Below are 19,840 nucleotides of genomic sequence, written 5' to 3'. Positions count from 1 at the left end.
AAATACAATTATGGTACTAATTATAGTACTAAATAGCATTTTGATTATTTTGTTCATCTAAACCTGTCTCAGCATTTTAGTGTTTTTGTTTTGTTATTTTATTATATTTATTATTGCAACACTTGATAAACGAGACACATTAGTTTTATTTTTCAAATGCGGTTTGAACTGTGTGACCTAGTAACTTCAATGTGAAAGTCTAGGAATTGGCGTGGGATGGGTGGGGTGGGGCAGGTTAGAGACTGAACTAAGAAATTAACAAGAAAAATACACTTTATTTCTCAGCTGCCTCACCAATGTCTGTTCATCCAATTATTACCTTTTAATTGCTAAACATTTCCAATAGATGGCAGCATAAGACCATGAAGCATCAGTTATAGTCTACAAGCAGCAATATGATGGACCATGAAGCATCAGTTATAGGCTACAAGCAGCAATATGATGGACCATGAAGCATCAGTTAAAGGCTACAAGCAGCAATATGATGGACCATGAAGCATCAGTTATAGTCTACAAGCAGCAATATGATGGACCATGAAGCATCAGTTATAGGCTACAAGCAGCAATATGATGGACCATGAAGCATCAGTTATAGGCTACAAGCAGCAATATGATGGACCATGAAGCATCAGTTATAGGCTACAAGCAGCAATATGATGGACCATGAAGCATCAGTTATAGGCTACAAGCAGCAATATGATGGACCATGAAGCATCAGTTATAGGCTACAAGCAGCAATATGATGGACCATGAAGCATCAGTTATAGTCTACAAGCAGCAATATGATGGACCATGAAGCATCAGTTATAGTCTACAAGCAGCAATATGATGGACCATGAAGCATCAGTTATAGGCTACAAGCAGCAATATGATGGACCATGAAGCATCAGTTATAGGCTACAAGCAGCAATATGATGGACCATGAAGCATCAGTTATAGTCTACAAGCAGCAATATGATGGACCATGAAGCATCAGTTATAGGCTACAAGCAGCAATATGATGGACCATGAAGCATCAGTTATAGGCTACAAGCAGCAATATGATGGACCATGAAGCATCAGTTATAGTCTACAAGCAGCAATATGATGGACCATGAAGCATCAGTTATAGTCTACAAGCAGCAATATGATGGACCATGAAGCATCAGTTATAGGCTACAAGCAGCAATATGATGGACCATGAAGCATCAGTTATAGGCTACAAGCAGCAATATGATGGACCATGAAGCATCAGTTATAGTCTACAAGCAGCAATATGATGGACCATGAAGCATCAGTTATAGTCTACAAGCAGCAATATGATGGACCATGAAGCATCAGTTATAGGCTACAAGCAGCAATATGATGGACCATGAAGCATCAGTTATAGTCTACAAGCAGCAATATGATGGACCATGAAGCATCAGTTATAGGCTACAAGCAGCAATATGATGGACCACCGTCTTCATCCACCACCAGAATACAGTCCATCAAATCAGAGAGCCTGTTGTCCGGACCTTTTGGCTGTCTCTATGGGGGTACCACAGAGTTCATTTCTCGGGCCGACTCTTTTCTCTGTATATATCAACGATGTCGCTCTTGCTGCGGGCGATTCCATGATTCACCTCTACGAAGACGACACTATTCTGTATCCATCTGGCCCTTCTCTGGACACTGTGTTAACAACCTCTAGAGGAGCTTCAATACAACTCTCCTTCTGTGGCCACCAGAAAACCAGTCTTAAACGCGAAATGCTTTACAACCGATTGCTGCCTGCACCCGCCCGCCCGCCTAGCATCACTACTCTGGATGGTTTTTGACTATGAATATGTGGACAACTACAAATAGGTGTCTGACTAGACTGTAAACTCTCCTTCTAGACTCATATTAAGTATCTCCAATCCAAAATTACGTCTAGATTCGGCATCCTATTTCGCAACAAAGCCTCCTTCACTCATGCTGCCAAACATACCCTCGTAAAACTGACTATCCTACCAATCCTTGACTTCGGCCATGTCATTTACAAAATAGCCTCCAACACTCTACTCAGCAATGTGGATGCAGTCTATCACAGTGCAATCCTTTTTGTCACCACAGCCCCATATACCACCCTCCACTGCGAACTGTATGCTCTAAACGGCTGGCCCTCGCTACATATTCGTCACCAGACCCACTGACTCCAGGTCATCTATAAGGCTTTGCTATGTAAAGCTCCGCCTTATCTCAGCTCACTGGTCACCATAACAACACGCGCTCCAGCAGGTATATTTCACTGGTCATCCCCAAAGCCAACTCCTCCTTTGGCCACTTTTCCTTCCAGTTCCCTGCTGCCAATGACTGGAACGAATTGTAAAAATCGCTGAAAATCTCCCTCACTAACTTTAAGCTTCAGCTATCTGAGCAGCTTACCGATCGCTGCAGCTGTACACAGCCCATCTGTAAATAGCCCACCCAATCAACCTACCTCATCCCCATATTGTTTTTATTTACTTTTCTGCTCTTTTGCACACCAGTCTTTCTACTTGCACATCATCATCTGCACATCTATCACTCCAGTTTTAATTTGCTAAATTGTAATAACTTTGCTACTATGGCCAATTTATTGCTTTACCTCCTCATGCCATTTCCACACTGTATATAGACTTTTCTATTGTGTTGTGTTATTGACTGTACGTTTGTTTATTCCATGTGTAACTCTGTGTTGTTGTTTGTGTCGCACTGCTTTGCTTTATCTTGGTCAGGTCGCAGTTGTAAATGAGAACTTGTTCTCAACTGGCCTACCTGGTTAAATAAAGGTGTTCTCAACTGGCCTACCTGGTTAAATAAAGGTGAAATAAAATTAAAAAATAAAATAACGTTTTCTAGCTCTCAAATTATATTCAATGTAAAAAACATCATATCAAATGTTACTACATGAGACCGAATTGAGCCTTTCGGTCACATTTGGCTGTATAAAACCAGCATTACTTCTGAATTCTCTGAGAGTGAGGCAGATATGTATTATTACTGTATAAAACCAGCATTACTTCTGAATTCTCTGAGAGTGAGGCAGATATATATTATTACTGTATAAAACCTAGCAGTACTTCTGAATTCTCTGAGAGTGAGGCAGATATATATTATTACTGTGTAAAACCTAGCAGTACTACTGATTTCACTGAGAGTGAGACAGATATATATCATTACTGTATAAAACCTAGCAGTACTACTGATTTCTCTGAGAGTGAGACAGATATATATTATTACAGTATAAAACCTAGCAGTACTACTGATTGTGAGACAGAGTTAGCATTTAGCAAAATAAACATGATTATTTTTGTCTCTGAAATGAAACATCAAGTGAAAGACTTTAAACATGTCATTGAACGACATGTAATGATTAGATAGTGAAAAAGAAACATCTCATTCATAATTTCTATAAACAATAAAAGCTAATTTATGAACATTTCTGAAAAGTGATATATAGCGTTATGGAATGAAACTCTTCTTATGTTTCCCCATCTGAGCTCAGAGTAGTTGAGAGATGTAATGTTTGTCTCTGTTGTGTTGAAGTCCAATCAAGCAGGAGAGACCAGCCTCCCCTGTTCCCAGCTGTGTGTCCATGAAGAGTGACAAGTCTATGGGTGAACCTATATACTTTAGAGAGGGAGACTTTTCTACTGAACAAAGGTAAGAAGAACTCATGGGTCCTGGTCAGTGAGTTAAACAACACTGTCTCTAGTCATTTCTCCTCTCCCATCTTCCCATTTTCCCATTTATTGTTGTTGTTTTCATTCTCCATAGACTAATCATTATGCCCATTTTCATAGTCCTAAAACAATATTAAACAAACACAACATTCTCTCCCTTTGTGTGTGTGTGTGTGTGTGTGTGTGTGTGTGTGTGTGTGTGTGTGTGTGTGTGTGTGTGTGTGTGTGTGTGTGTGTGTGTGTGTGTGTGTGTGTGTGTGTGTGTGTGTGTGTGTGTGTGTGTGTGTGTGTGTGTGTGTGTGTGTGTGTACTCCCTGGATGAGGAGATGTAATCTCATGTTTTGTCCACAGAAACCAACAGGAGAGATCAGAGTCAGAGATTCTCAGTGGTCAGTCTTCCCAGAGTCATCAAACAGACCTGGCCTCCATATTCAGTGTATGTGGTCCTGTTATGTACATTTGTTTTTGTTTACCTCAAGTAAATTTGATCTGTCAATCATTCATTAAAGTCTTCATGAAAAAGCATTTATTATTTTGCTTAACTTAGTTACTTTATTTATTTCAGTTGCTTGAAGAAAATATTATGACATTTGTGAAAAACGAGCTGAAGATGTTCAAGAGGATTCTTAGTGCAGAACTCCCAGAAGGCTTTGAGAGTCAGAAGCAGGATAAGGAAGTGGTGGATGCTGAAGATGAGAAGCAGGAGAGCAATGCCAGAGAGGGGGCTCTGAAGATCACACTGCACGTCCTGAGGAAAATGAACCAGAAGGAGCTTGCTGACACACTGGAGAAATGTAAGATCTGTCTGCCTCATGTTGAATGCTGTTTTATAACATTTAAAAGCTGTAGCTAAAGTACAGCTAAAGTAGCTGTGTAACTCAATGATATTGTAGCAGCCTTAACACAACACCAGTCTGTAATGCATTATGAAAACATTTACACATTTATAGTCAGTTAAGAGAATAAATTATTATAACGTAAATCTTTATAACAGTCCTACAATACTGTAGGCATTAAAACAGACATAATATTGATACGTAATATGAATAAGCCTGTTAGGTTCTAATTCTTCAGAGTAAATAACTCACAGACACTAGAGGAGCTTAACCAAGTTTCTTCCCAGAGGGTCATTACAGCTGTAATTCAGACAACAACAAAATAACATTTCATACAGCACTGATATTTAACCGTTCCTCATAGGCTGAGTCTCCTCCTACACATCTGTACAAACATTGTTCTTTACTGCTAAGCAGGACACTAGTGATACAGGTCATGAACTTTAATTTCTCCCTTAAGGAGACCTGACCTGACCTCAACCTCCCTCCATCACTAATCTATGGCTCTCTCCCCTTATGCCTGCCACATGTAATCACAATGCCTGCAACATGTAATCACTTCCCTGCACCAACACATTCCAAGCTTCATTACACACACTATATACCTTCCTCCTATAACCATTACCTTCTGGTGTAGACCCTCCACTATATACCTTCCTCCTATCACCATTACCTTCTGGTGTAGACCCTCCACTATATACCTTCCTCCTATAACCATTAACTTCTGGTGTAGACCCTCCACTATATACCTTCCTCCTACAGATACCCATTACCTTCTGGTGTAGACCCTCTACTATATACCTTCCTCCTACAGATACCCATTAACTTCTGGTGTAGACCCTCCACTATATACCTTCCTCCTACAGATACCCATTACCTTCTGGTGTAGACCCTCCACTATATACCCTCCTCCTATAACCATTACCTTCTAGTGTAGACCCTCTACTATATACCTTCCTCCTAAAGATAACCATTACCTTCTGGTGTAGACCCTCCACTATATACCCTCCTCCTATACCCATGACCTTCTGGTGTAGACCCTCCAATATATACCTACCTCCTATAACCATTACCTAATGGTGTAGACCCTCCACTATGTACCTTCCTCCTATACCCATTACCTGCTGGTGTAGACCCTCCACTATATACCTTCCTCCTTTAACCATTCACTTCTGGTTAATACCCTCCACTATATACCTTCCTCCTATAACCATTACCTTCTGGTTTAGACCTTCCACTATATACCTTCCTCCTATACCCATTACCTTCTGGTGTAGACCCTCTACTATATACCTTCCTCCTACAGAGATCCATTACCTTCTGGTGTAGACCCTCCACTATATACCTTCCTCCTATAACCATTACCTTCTGGTGTAGACCCTCCACTATATACCTTCCTCCTATAACCATTAACTTCTGGTGTAGACCCTCCACTATATACCTTCCTCCTATAACCATTAACTTCTGGTGTAGATCCTCCACTATATACCTTCCTCCTATAACCATTAACTTCTGGTGTAGACCCTCCACTATATACCTTCCTCCTACAGATACCCATTACCTTCTGGTGTAGACCCTCCACTATATACCTTCCTCCTACAGATACCCATTACCTTCTGGTGTAGACCCTCTACTATATACCTTCATCCTACAGATACCCATTAACTTCTGGTGCAGACCCTCCACTATATACCTTCCTCCTACAGATACCCATTACCTTCTGGTGTAGACCCTCCACTATATACCCTCCTATAACCATTACCTTCTAGTGTAGACACTCTACTATATACCTTCCTCCTACAGATAACCATTACCTTCTGGTGTAGACCCTCCACTATATACCTTCCTCCTAAAGATACCCATTACCTTCTGGTGTAGACCCTCCACTATATACCCTCCTCCTATACCCATTACCTTCTGGTGTAGACCCTCCACTATATACCTTCCTCCTATAACCATTACCTAATGGTGTAGACCCTCCACTATCTACCTTCCTCCTATACACATTACCTGCTAGTGTAGACACTCCACCATATACCTTCCTCCTATAACCATTCACTTCTGATGTATACCCTCCACTATATATCTTCCTCCTATAACCATTACTTTCTGGTGTAGACCTTCCACTATATACCTTCCTCCTATAACCATTACCTTCTGGTGTAGACCCTCCACTATATTCCTTCCTCCTATAACCATTAACTTCTGGTGTAGACCCTCCACTATCTACCTTCCTCCTATACCCATTACTTTCTGGTGTAGACCTTCCACTATATACCTTCCTCCTATAACCATTACCTTCTGGTGTAGACCCTCTACTATATACCTTCCTCCTACAGATAACCATTACCTTCTGGTGTAGACCCTCCACTATATACCCTCCTCCTATACCCATTACCTTCTGGTGTAGACCCTCCACTATATACCTTCCTCCTATAACCATTCACTTCTGGTGTATACCCTCCTCCATATACCTTCCTCCTATAACCATTACCTTCTGGTGTAGACCTTCCACTATATACCTTCCTCCTATACCCATTATCTTCTGGTGTAGACCCTCTACTATATACCTTCCTCCTACAGATACCCATTACCTTCTGGTGTAGACCCTCCACTATATTCCTTCCTCCTATAACCATTACCTTCTGGTGTAGACCCTCCACTATATACCTTCCTCCTATAACCATTCACTTCTGGTGTAGACCCTCCACTATATACCTTCCTCCTATAACCATTAACTTCTGGTGTAGACCCTCCACTATATACCTTCCTCCTATAACCATTAACTTCTGGTGTAGACCCTCCACTATATACCTTCCTCCTATAACCATTACCTTCTGGTGTAGACCCTCCACTATGTACCTTCCTCCTATAACCATTAACTTCTGGTGTAGACCCTCCACTATATACCTTCCTCCTATAACCATTAACTTCTGGTGTAGACCCTCTACTATATACCTTCCTCCTACAGATACCCATTACCTTCTGGTGTAGACCCTCCACTATATACCTTCCTCCTACAGATACCAATTAACTTCTGGTGTGGACACTCCACTATATACCTTCCTCCTATAACCATTACCTTCTGGTGTAGACCCTCCACTATATACCTTCCTCCTACAGATACCCATTACCTTCTGGTGTAAACCCTCCACTATATACCTTCCTCCTATAACCATTACCTTCTGATGTAGACCCTCCACTATATACCTTCCTCCTACAGATACCCATTACCTTCTGGTGTAGACCCTCCACTATATACCTTCCTCCTATAACCATTAACTTCTGATGTAGACCCTCCACTATATACCTTCCTCCTATAACCATTACCTTCTGGTGTAGACCCTCCACTATATACCTTCCTCCTACAGATACCAATTAACTTCTGGTGTGGACACTCCACTATATACCTTCCTCCTATAACCATTACCTTCTGGTGTAGACCCTCCACTATATACCTTCCTCCTACAGATACCCATTACCTTCTGGTGTAAACCCTCCACTATATACCTTCCTCCTATAACCATTACCTTCTGATGTAGACCCTCCACTATATACCTTCCTCCTACAGATACCCATTACCTTCTGGTGTAGACCCTCCACTATATACCTTCCTCCTATAACCATTAACTTCTGATGTAGACCCTCCACTATATACCTTCCTCCTATAACCATTACCTTCTGGTGTAGACCCTCCACTATATACCTTCCTCCTACAGATACCAATTAACTTCTGGTGTGGACACTCCACTATATACCTTCCTCCTATAACCATTACCTTCTGGTGTAGACCCTCCACTATATACCTTTCTCCTACAGATACCCATTACCTTCTGGTGTAGACCCTCCACTATATACCTTCCTCCTATAACCATTAACTTATTGTGTAGACTCTCCACTATATACCTTCCTCCTACAGATACCAATTAACTTCTGGTGTGGACACTCCACTATATACCTTCCTCTAAAGTCCCTCAGTGACATGAATAAGTATATTTCATGGTCTCAAAACAACACTTAGTGACCTCATCAAGTAGCGGCAGGGATGTGTTGTGTTGATTCATTGAGAGCGTGGGAATTAATAATATAATCAGTCACACCAGTCTGACACACTGGAGAAATGTAAGATCTGTCTATCTCATGTTGAATGATGTTTTATAATATTTAAAAGCTGTAGCTAAAGTACAGCTAAAGTAGCTGTGTAACTCAATGATATTGTAGCAGCCTTAACACAACACCTAGTGACCTCATCAAGTAGCAGCAGGGATGTGTTGTGGTGATTAATTTAGAGAGAGAGAGAGACAACATAAATTATACCATCAATAATAGCAATAATAATTTAATCAGTCACACCAGTCTGTAATGCATTATAAAAACTTTTACAGATTTAGACAGTCAGTTAATAAGATAATAAATTATTATAATGTACAACTTTATAACAGTCCTTCAATACTGTAGATATTAAAACAGATGTAATATTAATATCCTCTGTGTTATTTCTTCATTCAGATGAGCTCGCTGTGATTTGCCAACGTGAACTCAAATCTAATCTAAAGAAGAAGTTTCAATGTGTATTTGAGGGGATTGCTAAACAAGGAAACCCAACACTTCTCAATAAGATCTACACAGAGCTCTACATCACAGAGGGTGGAACAGGAGAGGTCAATAATGAACATGAGCTGAGACAGATTGAGACAACAACCAGGAAACAAGCAAGACCAGAGACTGCAATCAAATGTAACGACATCTTCACACCCTTAACTGGACAAGACAAACTCATCAGAACTGTGCTGACAAAGGGAGTCGCTGGCATTGGAAAAACAGTCTCTGTGCAGAAGTTCATTCTGGACTGGGCTGAAGGAAAAGCAAATCAGGATGTCCAATTTGTATTTTCATTCCCTTTTCGGGAGCTGAATTTGATGAAAGAGGACAAACACACTTTCATTGAACTTCTCAATCACTTCTCAATGGAAACCAAACAATCAAGAATCTCCAACTACGACAAGTACAAAGTTCTGTTCATCTTTGATGGTCTGGATGAGTGCCGACTGCCCCTAGACTTCCAGAAGAACAAGATCTGTTGGGACGTCACAGAGTCAACCTCAGTGGATGTTCTGCTGACAAATCTCATCAAGGGAAATCTGCTTCCCTCTGCTCTCCTCTGGATAACTACCCGACCTGCAGCAGCCAATAAGATCCCTTCAGGGTGTGTTGACCAGGTGACAGAGGTACGAGGGTTCAATGACCCACAGAAGGAGGAGTACTTCAGGAAGAGATTCAGTGATGAGGACCTGGCCAGCAGAATCATCTCACACATAAAGACATCAAGGAGTCTCCACATCATGTGCCACATTCCAGTCTTCTGTTGGATTTCTGCAACAGTCCTTGAACACATGCTGAAACACAAGAGAGAAGAGATGCCCAAGACTCTGACTGAGATGTACACACACCTTGTGGTGTTTCATACCAAACAGAAGAATGAAAAGTATCTTGGGAAAGAAGAGACAGGTCCACACTGGAATAAAGAGAGCTTTCTGTCACTGGGAAAACTGGCTTTTCAACAGCTTGTGAATGGCAATCTGATTTTCTATGAAGAAGACCTGAAGGAGGCTGGCATTGATGTCAATGAAGCCTCAGTGTACTCAGGATTGTGCACACAGCTCTTTAAAGAGGAATGTGGGCTGTACCAGGACAAGGTGTACTGCTTTGTTCATCTGAGCATTCAGGAGTTTCTGGCTGCTGTATATGTGTTTCTTTCACTCATCAACAACAAAGAGAATGTAATAGACAAACTGCAAACAAAGTCCAGTATATTTTCTCTGCTGTTCAATGACAATCCTGAATTTACTGTCTACAGGAGTGCTGTGGATAAAGCCTTACAAAGTGAGACAGGAAACCTGGACCTTTTCCTCCGCTTCCTTCTGGGCCTCTCACTGGAGTCCAATCAGAAGCACTTACTAAGTCTACTGACAAAGACAAGAAGCAACTCACAGGGTCATGAAGAAACAGTCAAGTACATCAAGAAGAAGATCAGGGAGAATCCCTCTCCAGAGAGGTGCATCAATCTGTTCCACTGTCTGAATGAGCTGAATGACCATTCTCTAGTGGAGGAGATCCAAAGCTACCTGATATCAGGAAGTCTCTCAGAAGACAAACTGTCACCTGCACAGTGGTCAGCTCTGGTCTTTGTGTTGCTGACTTCAGAAAAGGAGCTGGATGTGTTTGACCTGAAGAAATACTCCAGATCAGAGGAAGGTCTTCTGAGGCTGCTGCCAGTGGTCAAAGCCTCCAGAGCTGCTCTGTGAGTAAATAAAATGACATTTAAGAACTAATCATCAGGAAGAAATATTCAGTTTAGAGAAAAATATATATTATAATATGTATATAATATTATATTGAAAAACATAATGAATCAATGCATTGATGTTCACATTAGTATTACATAATGACCATACAATTCTAGGAGACGGAAGATGAATCTGTATGTTGTTTGGGAGAATAAACCAAATGCATCTGCCATTGTCCTTCCACACTACTGGTGTTAAATGAACAGTGTGTTTGTGAAGTCATGATGATCTCTTTGTCAGTCTGTCAGGCTGTGGAGTCACAGAGGAAGGCTGTGCTTCTCTGGTCTCAGCTCTGAGGTCAAACCCCTCACACCTGAGAGAGCTGGATCTAAGTAACAATGACCTGAAGGATTCAGGAGTGAAGCTGCTCTCTGCTGGACTGGGGAATCCCCACTGTAAACTGGAGACTCTGAGGTCAGTATTCCTGTAGTTGGTCAACAAGTGATAACTGTTCACCAGATCCACATGTGTTTACCAGACACACATAGTCCACACCATATGTGTTTGGACAGTGAAGCTTACAGTTTTAAATGTGGTGCTCCAGCATTTTGGATTTGAGATATAATGTTTCATATTAGATGACAGTACAGAATGTCACCTTTCACATACATATTTATGTGGCTTGTAAAAGTTTTCACCCCCCTTGGCATTTTGTTGCCTAAAAACCTGTATTTAAAATAGATGTTTTGGTGGTTTGTATCAGTTGATTTACACAACATGCCTACCACTTTGAAGATGTAAATTATTATTTATTGTTAAACAACCAATAGATAAAAAAGAAAATAACTTGAGTATTGATATAATACTATACTTATAACTATTCATAGTCAATACTTTGTAGATCCACCTGTTGCATAACTATTCACCCCCCAAAGTCAATACTTTGTAGATCCACCTGTTGCATAACTATTCACCCCCCAAAGTCAATACTTTGTAGATCCACCTGTTGCATAACTATTCACCCCCCCAAAGATCCACCTTTTGCAGCAATTACAGCTGCAAGTCTCTTGGGGTATGTCTCAATAAGCTTGGCACATTTAGCCACTGGGATGTTTGACCATTTTTCAAGGATAAACTGCTCCAGCTCCTTCAAGTTGGATGGGTTCCGCTGGTGTACCACAATCTGTAAGTCATTCCACAGATTCTCAATTGTTTGGTGAGTCTCCCACAGTACCTTCTTCCATATCTTTGGTGAGTCTCCCACAGGCCTTTGGTGAACGCCAAACATGTTTGCTTATTTTTTTCTTTAAAGCAATGTATTTATTTCTGGCCACTCTACCGTAAAGCTCTGTGGAGTGTACGGCTTAAAGTGGTCCTATGGACAGATACTCCAATCTCCGCTGTGGAGCTTTGTTATTGGTAATGGTGAGAGGTTAGCATGTTTTGTTGTAGCCTCTGTTATTGGTAATGGTGAGAGGTTAGCATGTTTTGTTGTAGTCTCTGTTATTGGTAATGGTGAGAGGTTAGTATGTTTTGTTGTAGTCTCTGTTATTGGTAATGGTGAGAGGTTAGCATGTTTTGTTGTAGCCTCTGTTATTGGTAATGGTGAGAGGTTAGCATGTTTTGTTGTAGTCTCTGTTATTGGTAATGGTGAGAGGTTAGCATGTTTTGTTGTAGCCTCTGTTATTGGTAATGGTGAGAGGTTAGCATGTTTTGTTGTAGTCTGTTATTGGTAATGGTGAGAAGTTAGCATGTTTTGTTGTAGCCTCTGTTATTGGTAATGGTGAGAGGTTAGCATGTTTTGTTGTAGTCTCTGTTATTGGTAATGGTGAGAGGTTAGCATGTTTTGTTGTAGCATCTGTTATTGGTAATGGTGAGAGGTTAGCATGTTTTGTTGTAGCCTCTGTTATTGGTAATGGTGAGAGGTTAGCATGTTTTGTTGTAGCCTCTGTTATTGGTAATGGTGAGAGGTTAGCATGTTTTGTTGTAGACTCTGTTATTGGTAATGGTGAGAGGTTAGCATGTTTTGTTGTATTCTCTGTTATTGGTAATGGTGAGAGGTTAGTATGTTTTGTTGTAGTCTCTGTTATTGGTAATGGTGAGAGGTTAGCATGTTTTGTTGTAGCATGTAATGGTGAGAGGTTAGCATGTTTTGTTGTAGCTCTGTTATTGGTAATGGTGAGAGGTTAGCATGTTTTGTTGTAGCTCTGTTATGTAATGGTGAGAGGTTAGCATGTTTTGTTGTAGCCTCTGTTATTGGTAATGGTGAGAGGTTAGCATGTTTTGTTGTAGCCTCTGTTATTGGTAATGGTGAGAGGTTAGCATGTTTTGTTGTAGTCCCTGTTATTGGTAATGGTGAGAGGTTAGCATGTTTTGTTGTAACCTCTGTTATTGGTAAAGGTGAGAGGTTAGTATGTTTTGTTGTAGTCTCTGTTATTGGTAATGGTGAGAGGTTAGCATGTTTTGTTGTAGTCTCTGTTATTGGTAATGGTGAGAGGTTAGCATGTTTTATTGTAGTCTGTCATTGGTAATGGTGAGAGGTTAGTATGTTTTGTTGTATCCTCTGTTATTGGTAATGGTGAGAGATTAGCATGTTTTGTTGTAGCCTCTGTTATTGGTAATGGTGAGAGATTAGCATGTTTTGTTGTAGTCTCTGTTATTGGTAATGGTGAGAGGTTAGTATGTTTTGTTGTAGCCTCTGTTATTGGTAATGGTGAGAGGTTAGCATGTTTTGTTGTAGCCTCTGTTATTGGTAATGGTGAGAGGTTAGCATGTTTTGTTGTAGCCTCTGTTATTGGTAATGGTGAGAGGTTAGTATGTTTTGTTGTAGTCTCTGTTATTGGTAATGGTGAGAGGTTAGTATGTTTTGTTGTAGTCTCTGTTATTGGTAATGGTGAGAGGTTAGTATGTTTTGTTGTAGCCTCTGTTATTGGTAATGGTGAGAGGTTAGTATGTTTTGTTGTAGCCTATGTTATTGGTAATGGTGAGAGGTTAGTATGTTTTGTTGTAGTCTCTGTTATTGGTAATGGTGAGAGGTTAGTATGTTTTGTTGTAGTCTCTGTTATTGGTAATGGTGAGAGGTTAGCATGTTTTGTTGTAGTCTCTGTTATTGGTAATGGTGAGAGGTTAGCATGTTTTGTTGTAGTCTCTGTTATTGGTAATGGTGAGAGGTTAGTATGTTTTGTTGTAGCCTATGTTATTGGTAATGGTGAGAGGTTAGTATGTTTTGTTGTAGTCTCTGTTATTGGTAATGGTGAGAGGTTAGTACGTTTTGTTGTAGTCTCTGTTATTGGTAATGGTGAGAGGTTAGCATGTTTTGTTGTAGTTTCTGTTATTGGTAATGGTGAGAGGTTAGCATGTTTTGTTGTAGTTTCTGTTATTGGTAATGGTGAGAGGTTAGTATGTTTTGTTGTAGTTTCTGTTATTGGTAATGGTGAGAGGTTAGTATGTTTTGTTGTAGTCTCTGTTATTGGTAATGGTGAGAGGTTAGCATGTTTTGTTGTAGTTTCTGTTATTGGTAATGGTGAGAGGTTAGTATGTTTTGTTGTAGTCTCTGTTATTGATAATGGTGAGAGGTTAGCATGTTTTGTTGTAGTTTCTGTTATTGGTAATGGTGAGAGGTTAGCATGTTTTGTTGTAGCCTATGTTATTGGTAATGGTGAGAGGTTAGCATGTTTTGTTGTAGCCTCTGTTATTGGTAATGGTGAGAGGTTAGTATGTTTTGTTGTAGTCTCTGTTATTGGTAATGGTGAGAGGTTAGTATGTTTTGTTGTAGTCTCTGTTATTGGTAATGGTGAGAGGTTAGCATGTTTTGTTGTAGCCTCTGTTATTGGTAATGGTGAGAGGTTAGCATGTTTTGTTGTAGTCTCTGTTATTGGTAATGGTGAGAGGTTAGTATGTTTTGTTGTAGTCTCTGTTATTGGTAATGGTGAGAGGTTAGCATGTTTTGTTGTAGCCTCTGTTATTGGTAATGGTGAGAGGTTAGCATGTTTTGTTGTAGCCTCTGTTATTGGTAATGGTGAGAGGTTAGCATGTTTTGTTGGAGTCTCTGTTATTGGTAATGGTGAGAGGTTAGTATGTTTTGTTGTAGTCTCTGTTATTGGTAATGGTGAGAGGTTAGCATGTTTTGTTGTAGCCTCTGTTATTGGTAATGGTGAGAGGTTAGCATGTTTTGTTGTAGTCTCTGTTATTGGTAATGGTGAGAGGTTAGCATGTTTTGTTGTAGCCTCTGTTATTGGTAATGGTGAGAGGTTAGCATGTTTTGTTGTAGTCTGTTATTGGTAATGGTGAGAAGTTAGCATGTTTTGTTGTAGCCTCTGTTATTGGTAATGGTGAGAGGTTAGCATGTTTTGTTGTAGTCTCTGTTATTGGTAATGGTGAGAGGTTAGCATGTTTTGTTGTAGCATCTGTTATTGGTAATGGTGAGAGGTTAGCATGTTTTGTTGTAGCATCTGTTATTGGTAATGGTGAGAGGTTAGCATGTTTTGTTGTAGCCTCTGTTATTGGTAATGGTGAGAGGTTAGCATGTTTTGTTGTAGCCTCTGTTATTGGTAATGGTGAGAGGTTAGCATGTTTTGTTGTATTCTCTGTTATTGGTAATGTTGAGAGGTTAGCATGTTTTGTTGTAGTCTCTGTTATTGGTAATGGTGAGAGGTTAGCATGTTTTGTTGTAGCCTCTGTTATTGGTAATGGTGAGAGGTTAGCATGTTTTGTTGTAGTCTCTGTTATTGGTAATGGTGAGAGGTTAGCATGTTTTGTTGTAGCCTCTGTTATTGGTAATGGTGAGAGGTTAGCATGTTTTGTTGTAGTCTGTTATTGGTAATGGTGAGAAGTTAGCATGTTTTGTTGTAGCCTCTGTTATTGGTAATGGTGAGAGGTTAGCATGTTTTGTTGTAGTCTCTGTTATTGGTAATGGTGAGAGGTTAGCATGTTTTGTTGTAGCATCTGTTATTGGTAATGGTGAGAGGTTAGCATGTTTTGTTGTAGCCTCTGTTATTGGTAATGGTGAGAGGTTAGCATGTTTTGTTGTAGCCTCTGTTATTGGTAATGGTGAGAGGTTAGCATGTTTTGTTGTAGCCTCTGTTATTGGTAATGGTGAGAGGTTAGCATGTTTTGTTGTAGTCTCTGTTATTGGTAATGGTGAGAGGTTAGCATGTTTTGTTGTAGCCTCTGTTATTGGTAATGGTGAGAGGTTAGCATGTTTTGTTGTAGTCTGTTTTTGGTAATGGTGAGAAGTTAGCATGTTTTGTTGTAGCCTCTGTTATTGGTAATGGTGAGAAGTTAGCATGTTTTGTTGTAGCCTCTGTTATTGGTAATGGTGAGAGGTTAGCATGTTTTGTTGTAGTCTCTGTTATTGGTAATGGTGAGAGGTTAGCATGTTTTGTTGTAGCATCTGTTATTGGTAATGGTGAGAGGTTAGCATGTTTTGTTGTAGCCTCTGTTATTGGTAATGGTGAGAGGTTAGCATGTTTTGTTGTAGCCTCTGTTATTGGTAATGGTGAGAGGTTAGCATGTTTTGTTGTAGCCTCTGTTATTGGTAATGGTGAGAGGTTAGCATGTTTTGTTGTAGTCTCTGTTATTGGTAATGGTGAGAGGTTAGCATGTTTTGTTGTAGCCTCTGTTATTGGTAATGGTGAGAGGTTAGCATGTTTTGTTGTAGCCTCTGTTATTGGTAATGGTGAGAGGTTAGCATGTTTTGTTGTAGTCCCTGTTATTGGTAATGGTGAGAGGTTAGCATGTTTTGTTGTAGCCTCTGTTATTGGTAAAGGTGAGAGGTTAGTATGTTTTGTTGTAGTCTCTGTTATTGGTAATGGTGAGAGGTTAGCATGTTTTGTTGTAGTCTCTGTTATTGGTAATGGTGAGAGGTTAGCATGTTTTGTTGTAGCCTCTGTTATTGGTAATGGTGAGAGGTTAGTATGTTTTGTTGTAGTCTCTGTTATTGGTAATGGTGAGAGGTTAGTATGTTTTGTTGTAGTCTCTGTTATTGGTAATGGTGAGAGGTTAGTATGTTTTGTTGTAGTCTCTGTTATTGGTAATGGTGAGAGGTTAGTATGTTTTGTTGTAGCCTCTGTTATTGGTAATGGTGAGAGGTTAGTATGTTTTGTTGTAGCCTATGTTATTGGTAATGGTGAGATGTTAGTATGTTTTGTTGTAGTCTCTGTTATTGGTAATGGTGAGAGGTTAGTATGTTTTGTTGTAGTCTCTGTTATTGGTAATGGTGAGAGGTTAGCATGTTTTGTTGTAGTCTCTGTTATTGGTAATGGTGAGAGGTTAGCATGTTTTGTTGTAGTCTCTGTTATTGGTAATGGTGAGAGGTTAGTATGTTTTGTTGTAGTCTCTGTTATTGGTAATGGTGAGAGGTTAGTATGTTTTGTTGTAGTCTCTGTTATTGGTAATGGTGAGAGGTTAGCATGTTTTGTTGTAGTTTCTGTTATTGGTAATGGTGAGAGGTTAGCATGTTTTGTTGTAGTTTCTGTTATTGGTAATGGTGAGAGGTTAGTATGTTTTGTTGTAGTTTCTGTTATTGGTAATGGTGAGAGGTTAGTATGTTTTGTTGTAGTCTCTGTTATTGGTAATGGTGAGAGGTTAGCATGTTTTGTTGTAGCCTCTGTTATTGGTAATGGTGAGAGGTTAGCATGTTTTGTTGTAGTCTCTGTTATTGGTAATGGTGAGAGGTTAGCATGTTTTGTTGTAGCCTCTGTTATTGGTAATGGTGAGAGGTTAGCATGTTTTGTTGTAGCCTCTGTTATTGGTAATGGTGAGAGGTTAGCATGTTTTGTTGTAGTCCCTGTTATTGGTAATGGTGAGAGGTTAGCATGTTTTGTTGTAGCCTCTGTTATTGGTAAAGGTGAGAGGTTAGTATGTTTTGTTGTAGTCTCTGTTATTGGTAATGGTGAGAGGTTAGCATGTTTTGTTGTAGTCTCTGTTATTGGTAATGGTGAGAGGTTAGCATGTTTTGTTGTAGTCTGTCATTGGTAATGGTGAGAGGTTAGTATGTTTTGTTGTATCCTCTGTTATTGGTAATGGTGAGAGATTAGCATGTTTTGTTGTAGCCTCTGTTATTGGTAATGGTGAGAGATTAGCATGTTTTGTTGTAGTCTCTGTTATTGGTAATGGTGAGAGGTTAGTATGTTTTGCTGTAGCCTCTGTTATTGGTAATGGTGAGAGGTTAGCATGTTTTGTTGTAGCCTCTGTTATTGGTAATGGTGAGAGGTTAGCATGTTTTGTTGTAGCCTCTGTTATTGGTAATGGTGAGAGGTTAGTATGTTTTGTTGTAGTCTCTGTTATTGGTAATGGTGAGAGGTTAGTATGTTTTGTTGTAGTCTCTGTTATTGGTAATGGTGAGAGGTTAGTATGTTTTGTTGTAGTCTCTGTTATTGGTAATGGTGAGAGGTTAGTATGTTTTGTTGTAGCCTCTGTTATTGGTAATGGTGAGAGGTTAGTATGTTTTGTTGTAGCCTATGTTATTGGTAATGGTGAGAGGTTAGTATGTTTTGTTGTAGTCTCTGTTATTGGTAATGGTGAGAGGTTAGTATGTTTTGTTGTAGTCTCTGTTATTGGTAATGGTGAGAGGTTAGCATGTTTTGTTGTAGTCTCTGTTATTGGTAATGGTGAGAGGTTAGCATGTTTTGTTGTAGTCTCTGTTATTGGTAATGGTGAGAGGTTAGTATGTTTTGTTGTAGCCTATGTTATTGGTAATGGTGAGAGGTTAGTATGTTTTGTTGTAGTCTCTGTTATTGGTAATGGTGAGAGGTTAGTATGTTTTGTTGTAGTCTCTGTTATTGGTAATGGTGAGAGGTTAGCATGTTTTGTTGTAGTTTCTGTTATTGGTAATGGTGAGAGGTTAGCATGTTTTGTTGTAGTTTCTGTTATTGGTAATGGTGAGAGGTTAGTATGTTTTGTTGTAGTTTCTGTTATTGGTAATGGTGAGAGGTTAGTATGTTTTGTTGTAGTCTCTGTTATTGGTAATGGTGAGAGGTTAGCATGTTTTGTTGTAGTTTCTGTTATTGGTAATGGTGAGAGGTTAGTATGTTTTGTTGTAGTCTCTGTTATTGATAATGGTGAGAGGTTAGCATGTTTTGTTGTAGTTTCTGTTATTGGTAATGGTGAGAGGTTAGCATGTTTTGTTGTAGCCTATGTTTTTGGTAATGGTGAGAGGTTAGCATGTTTTGTTGTAGCCTCTGTTATTGGTAATGGTGAGAGGTTAGTATGTTTTGTTGTAGCCTCTGTTATTGGTAATGGTGAGAGGTTAGCATGTTTTGTTGTAGCCTCTGTTATTGGTAATGGTGAGAGGTTAGTATGTTTTGTTGTAGCCTCTGTTATTGATAATGGTGAGAGGTTAGCATGTTTTGTTGTAGCCTCTGTTATTGATAATGGTGAGAGGTTAGTATGTTTTGTTGTATCCTCTGTTATTGGTAATGGTGAGAGGTTAGCATGTTTTGTTGTAGCCTCTGTTATTGGTAATGGTGAGAGGTTAGCATGTTTTGTTGTAGTCCTGTTATTGGTAATGGTGAGAGGTTAGCATGTTTTGTTGTAGCCTCTGTTATTGGTAATGGTGAGAGTTAGATTGAGCCTCTGTTATTGGTAATGGTGATGTTTTGTTGTAGTCTCTGTTATTGGTAATGGTGAGAGGTTAGCATGTTTTGTTGTAGTCTCTGTTATTGGTAATGGTGAGAGGTTAGCATGTTTTGTTGTAGTCTGTCATTGGTAATGGTGAGAGGTTAGTATGTTTTGTTGTATCCTCTGTTATTGGTAATGGTGAGAGATTAGCATGTTTTGTTGTAGCCTCTGTTATTGGTAATGGTGAGAGATTAGCATGTTTTGTTGTAGTCTCTGTTATTGGTAATGGTGAGAGGTTAGTATGTTTTGCTGTAGCCTCTGTTATTGGTAATGGTGAGAGGTTAGCATGTTTTGTTGTAGCCTCTGTTATTGGTAATGGTGAGAGGTTAGCATGTTTTGTTGTAGCCTCTGTTATTGGTAATGGTGAGAGGTTAGTATGTTTTGTTGTAGTCTCTGTTATTGGTAATGGTGAGAGGTTAGTATGTTTTGT

The 19,840-nt window shown here is 39.6% G+C and overlaps 1 protein-coding gene across 1 annotated transcript; it reads left to right on the top strand.

Moving 5' to 3' along the window:
* Positions 1 to 216: 216 nt before the first annotated feature.
* Positions 217 to 11,251, top strand: LOC139396985 (NLR family CARD domain-containing protein 3-like; the record flags this gene model as incomplete). Its single annotated transcript, XM_071143932.1, has 4 exons — positions 217 to 234; positions 4,234 to 4,462; positions 9,014 to 10,805; positions 11,092 to 11,251. Coding segments are annotated over exons 1-4 (2,199 nt in total), but the record flags the coding sequence as incomplete, so codon positions are not given.
* Positions 11,252 to 19,840: the final 8,589 nt, after the last annotated feature.

The sequence above is a fragment of the Oncorhynchus clarkii genome, unplaced genomic scaffold, assembly GCF_045791955.1.
Source record: "Oncorhynchus clarkii lewisi isolate Uvic-CL-2024 unplaced genomic scaffold, UVic_Ocla_1.0 unplaced_contig_14103_pilon_pilon, whole genome shotgun sequence".
NCBI lineage: Eukaryota > Metazoa > Chordata > Actinopteri > Salmoniformes > Salmonidae > Oncorhynchus > Oncorhynchus clarkii.
This window is presented reverse-complemented; position numbering and strand designations above follow the sequence as displayed.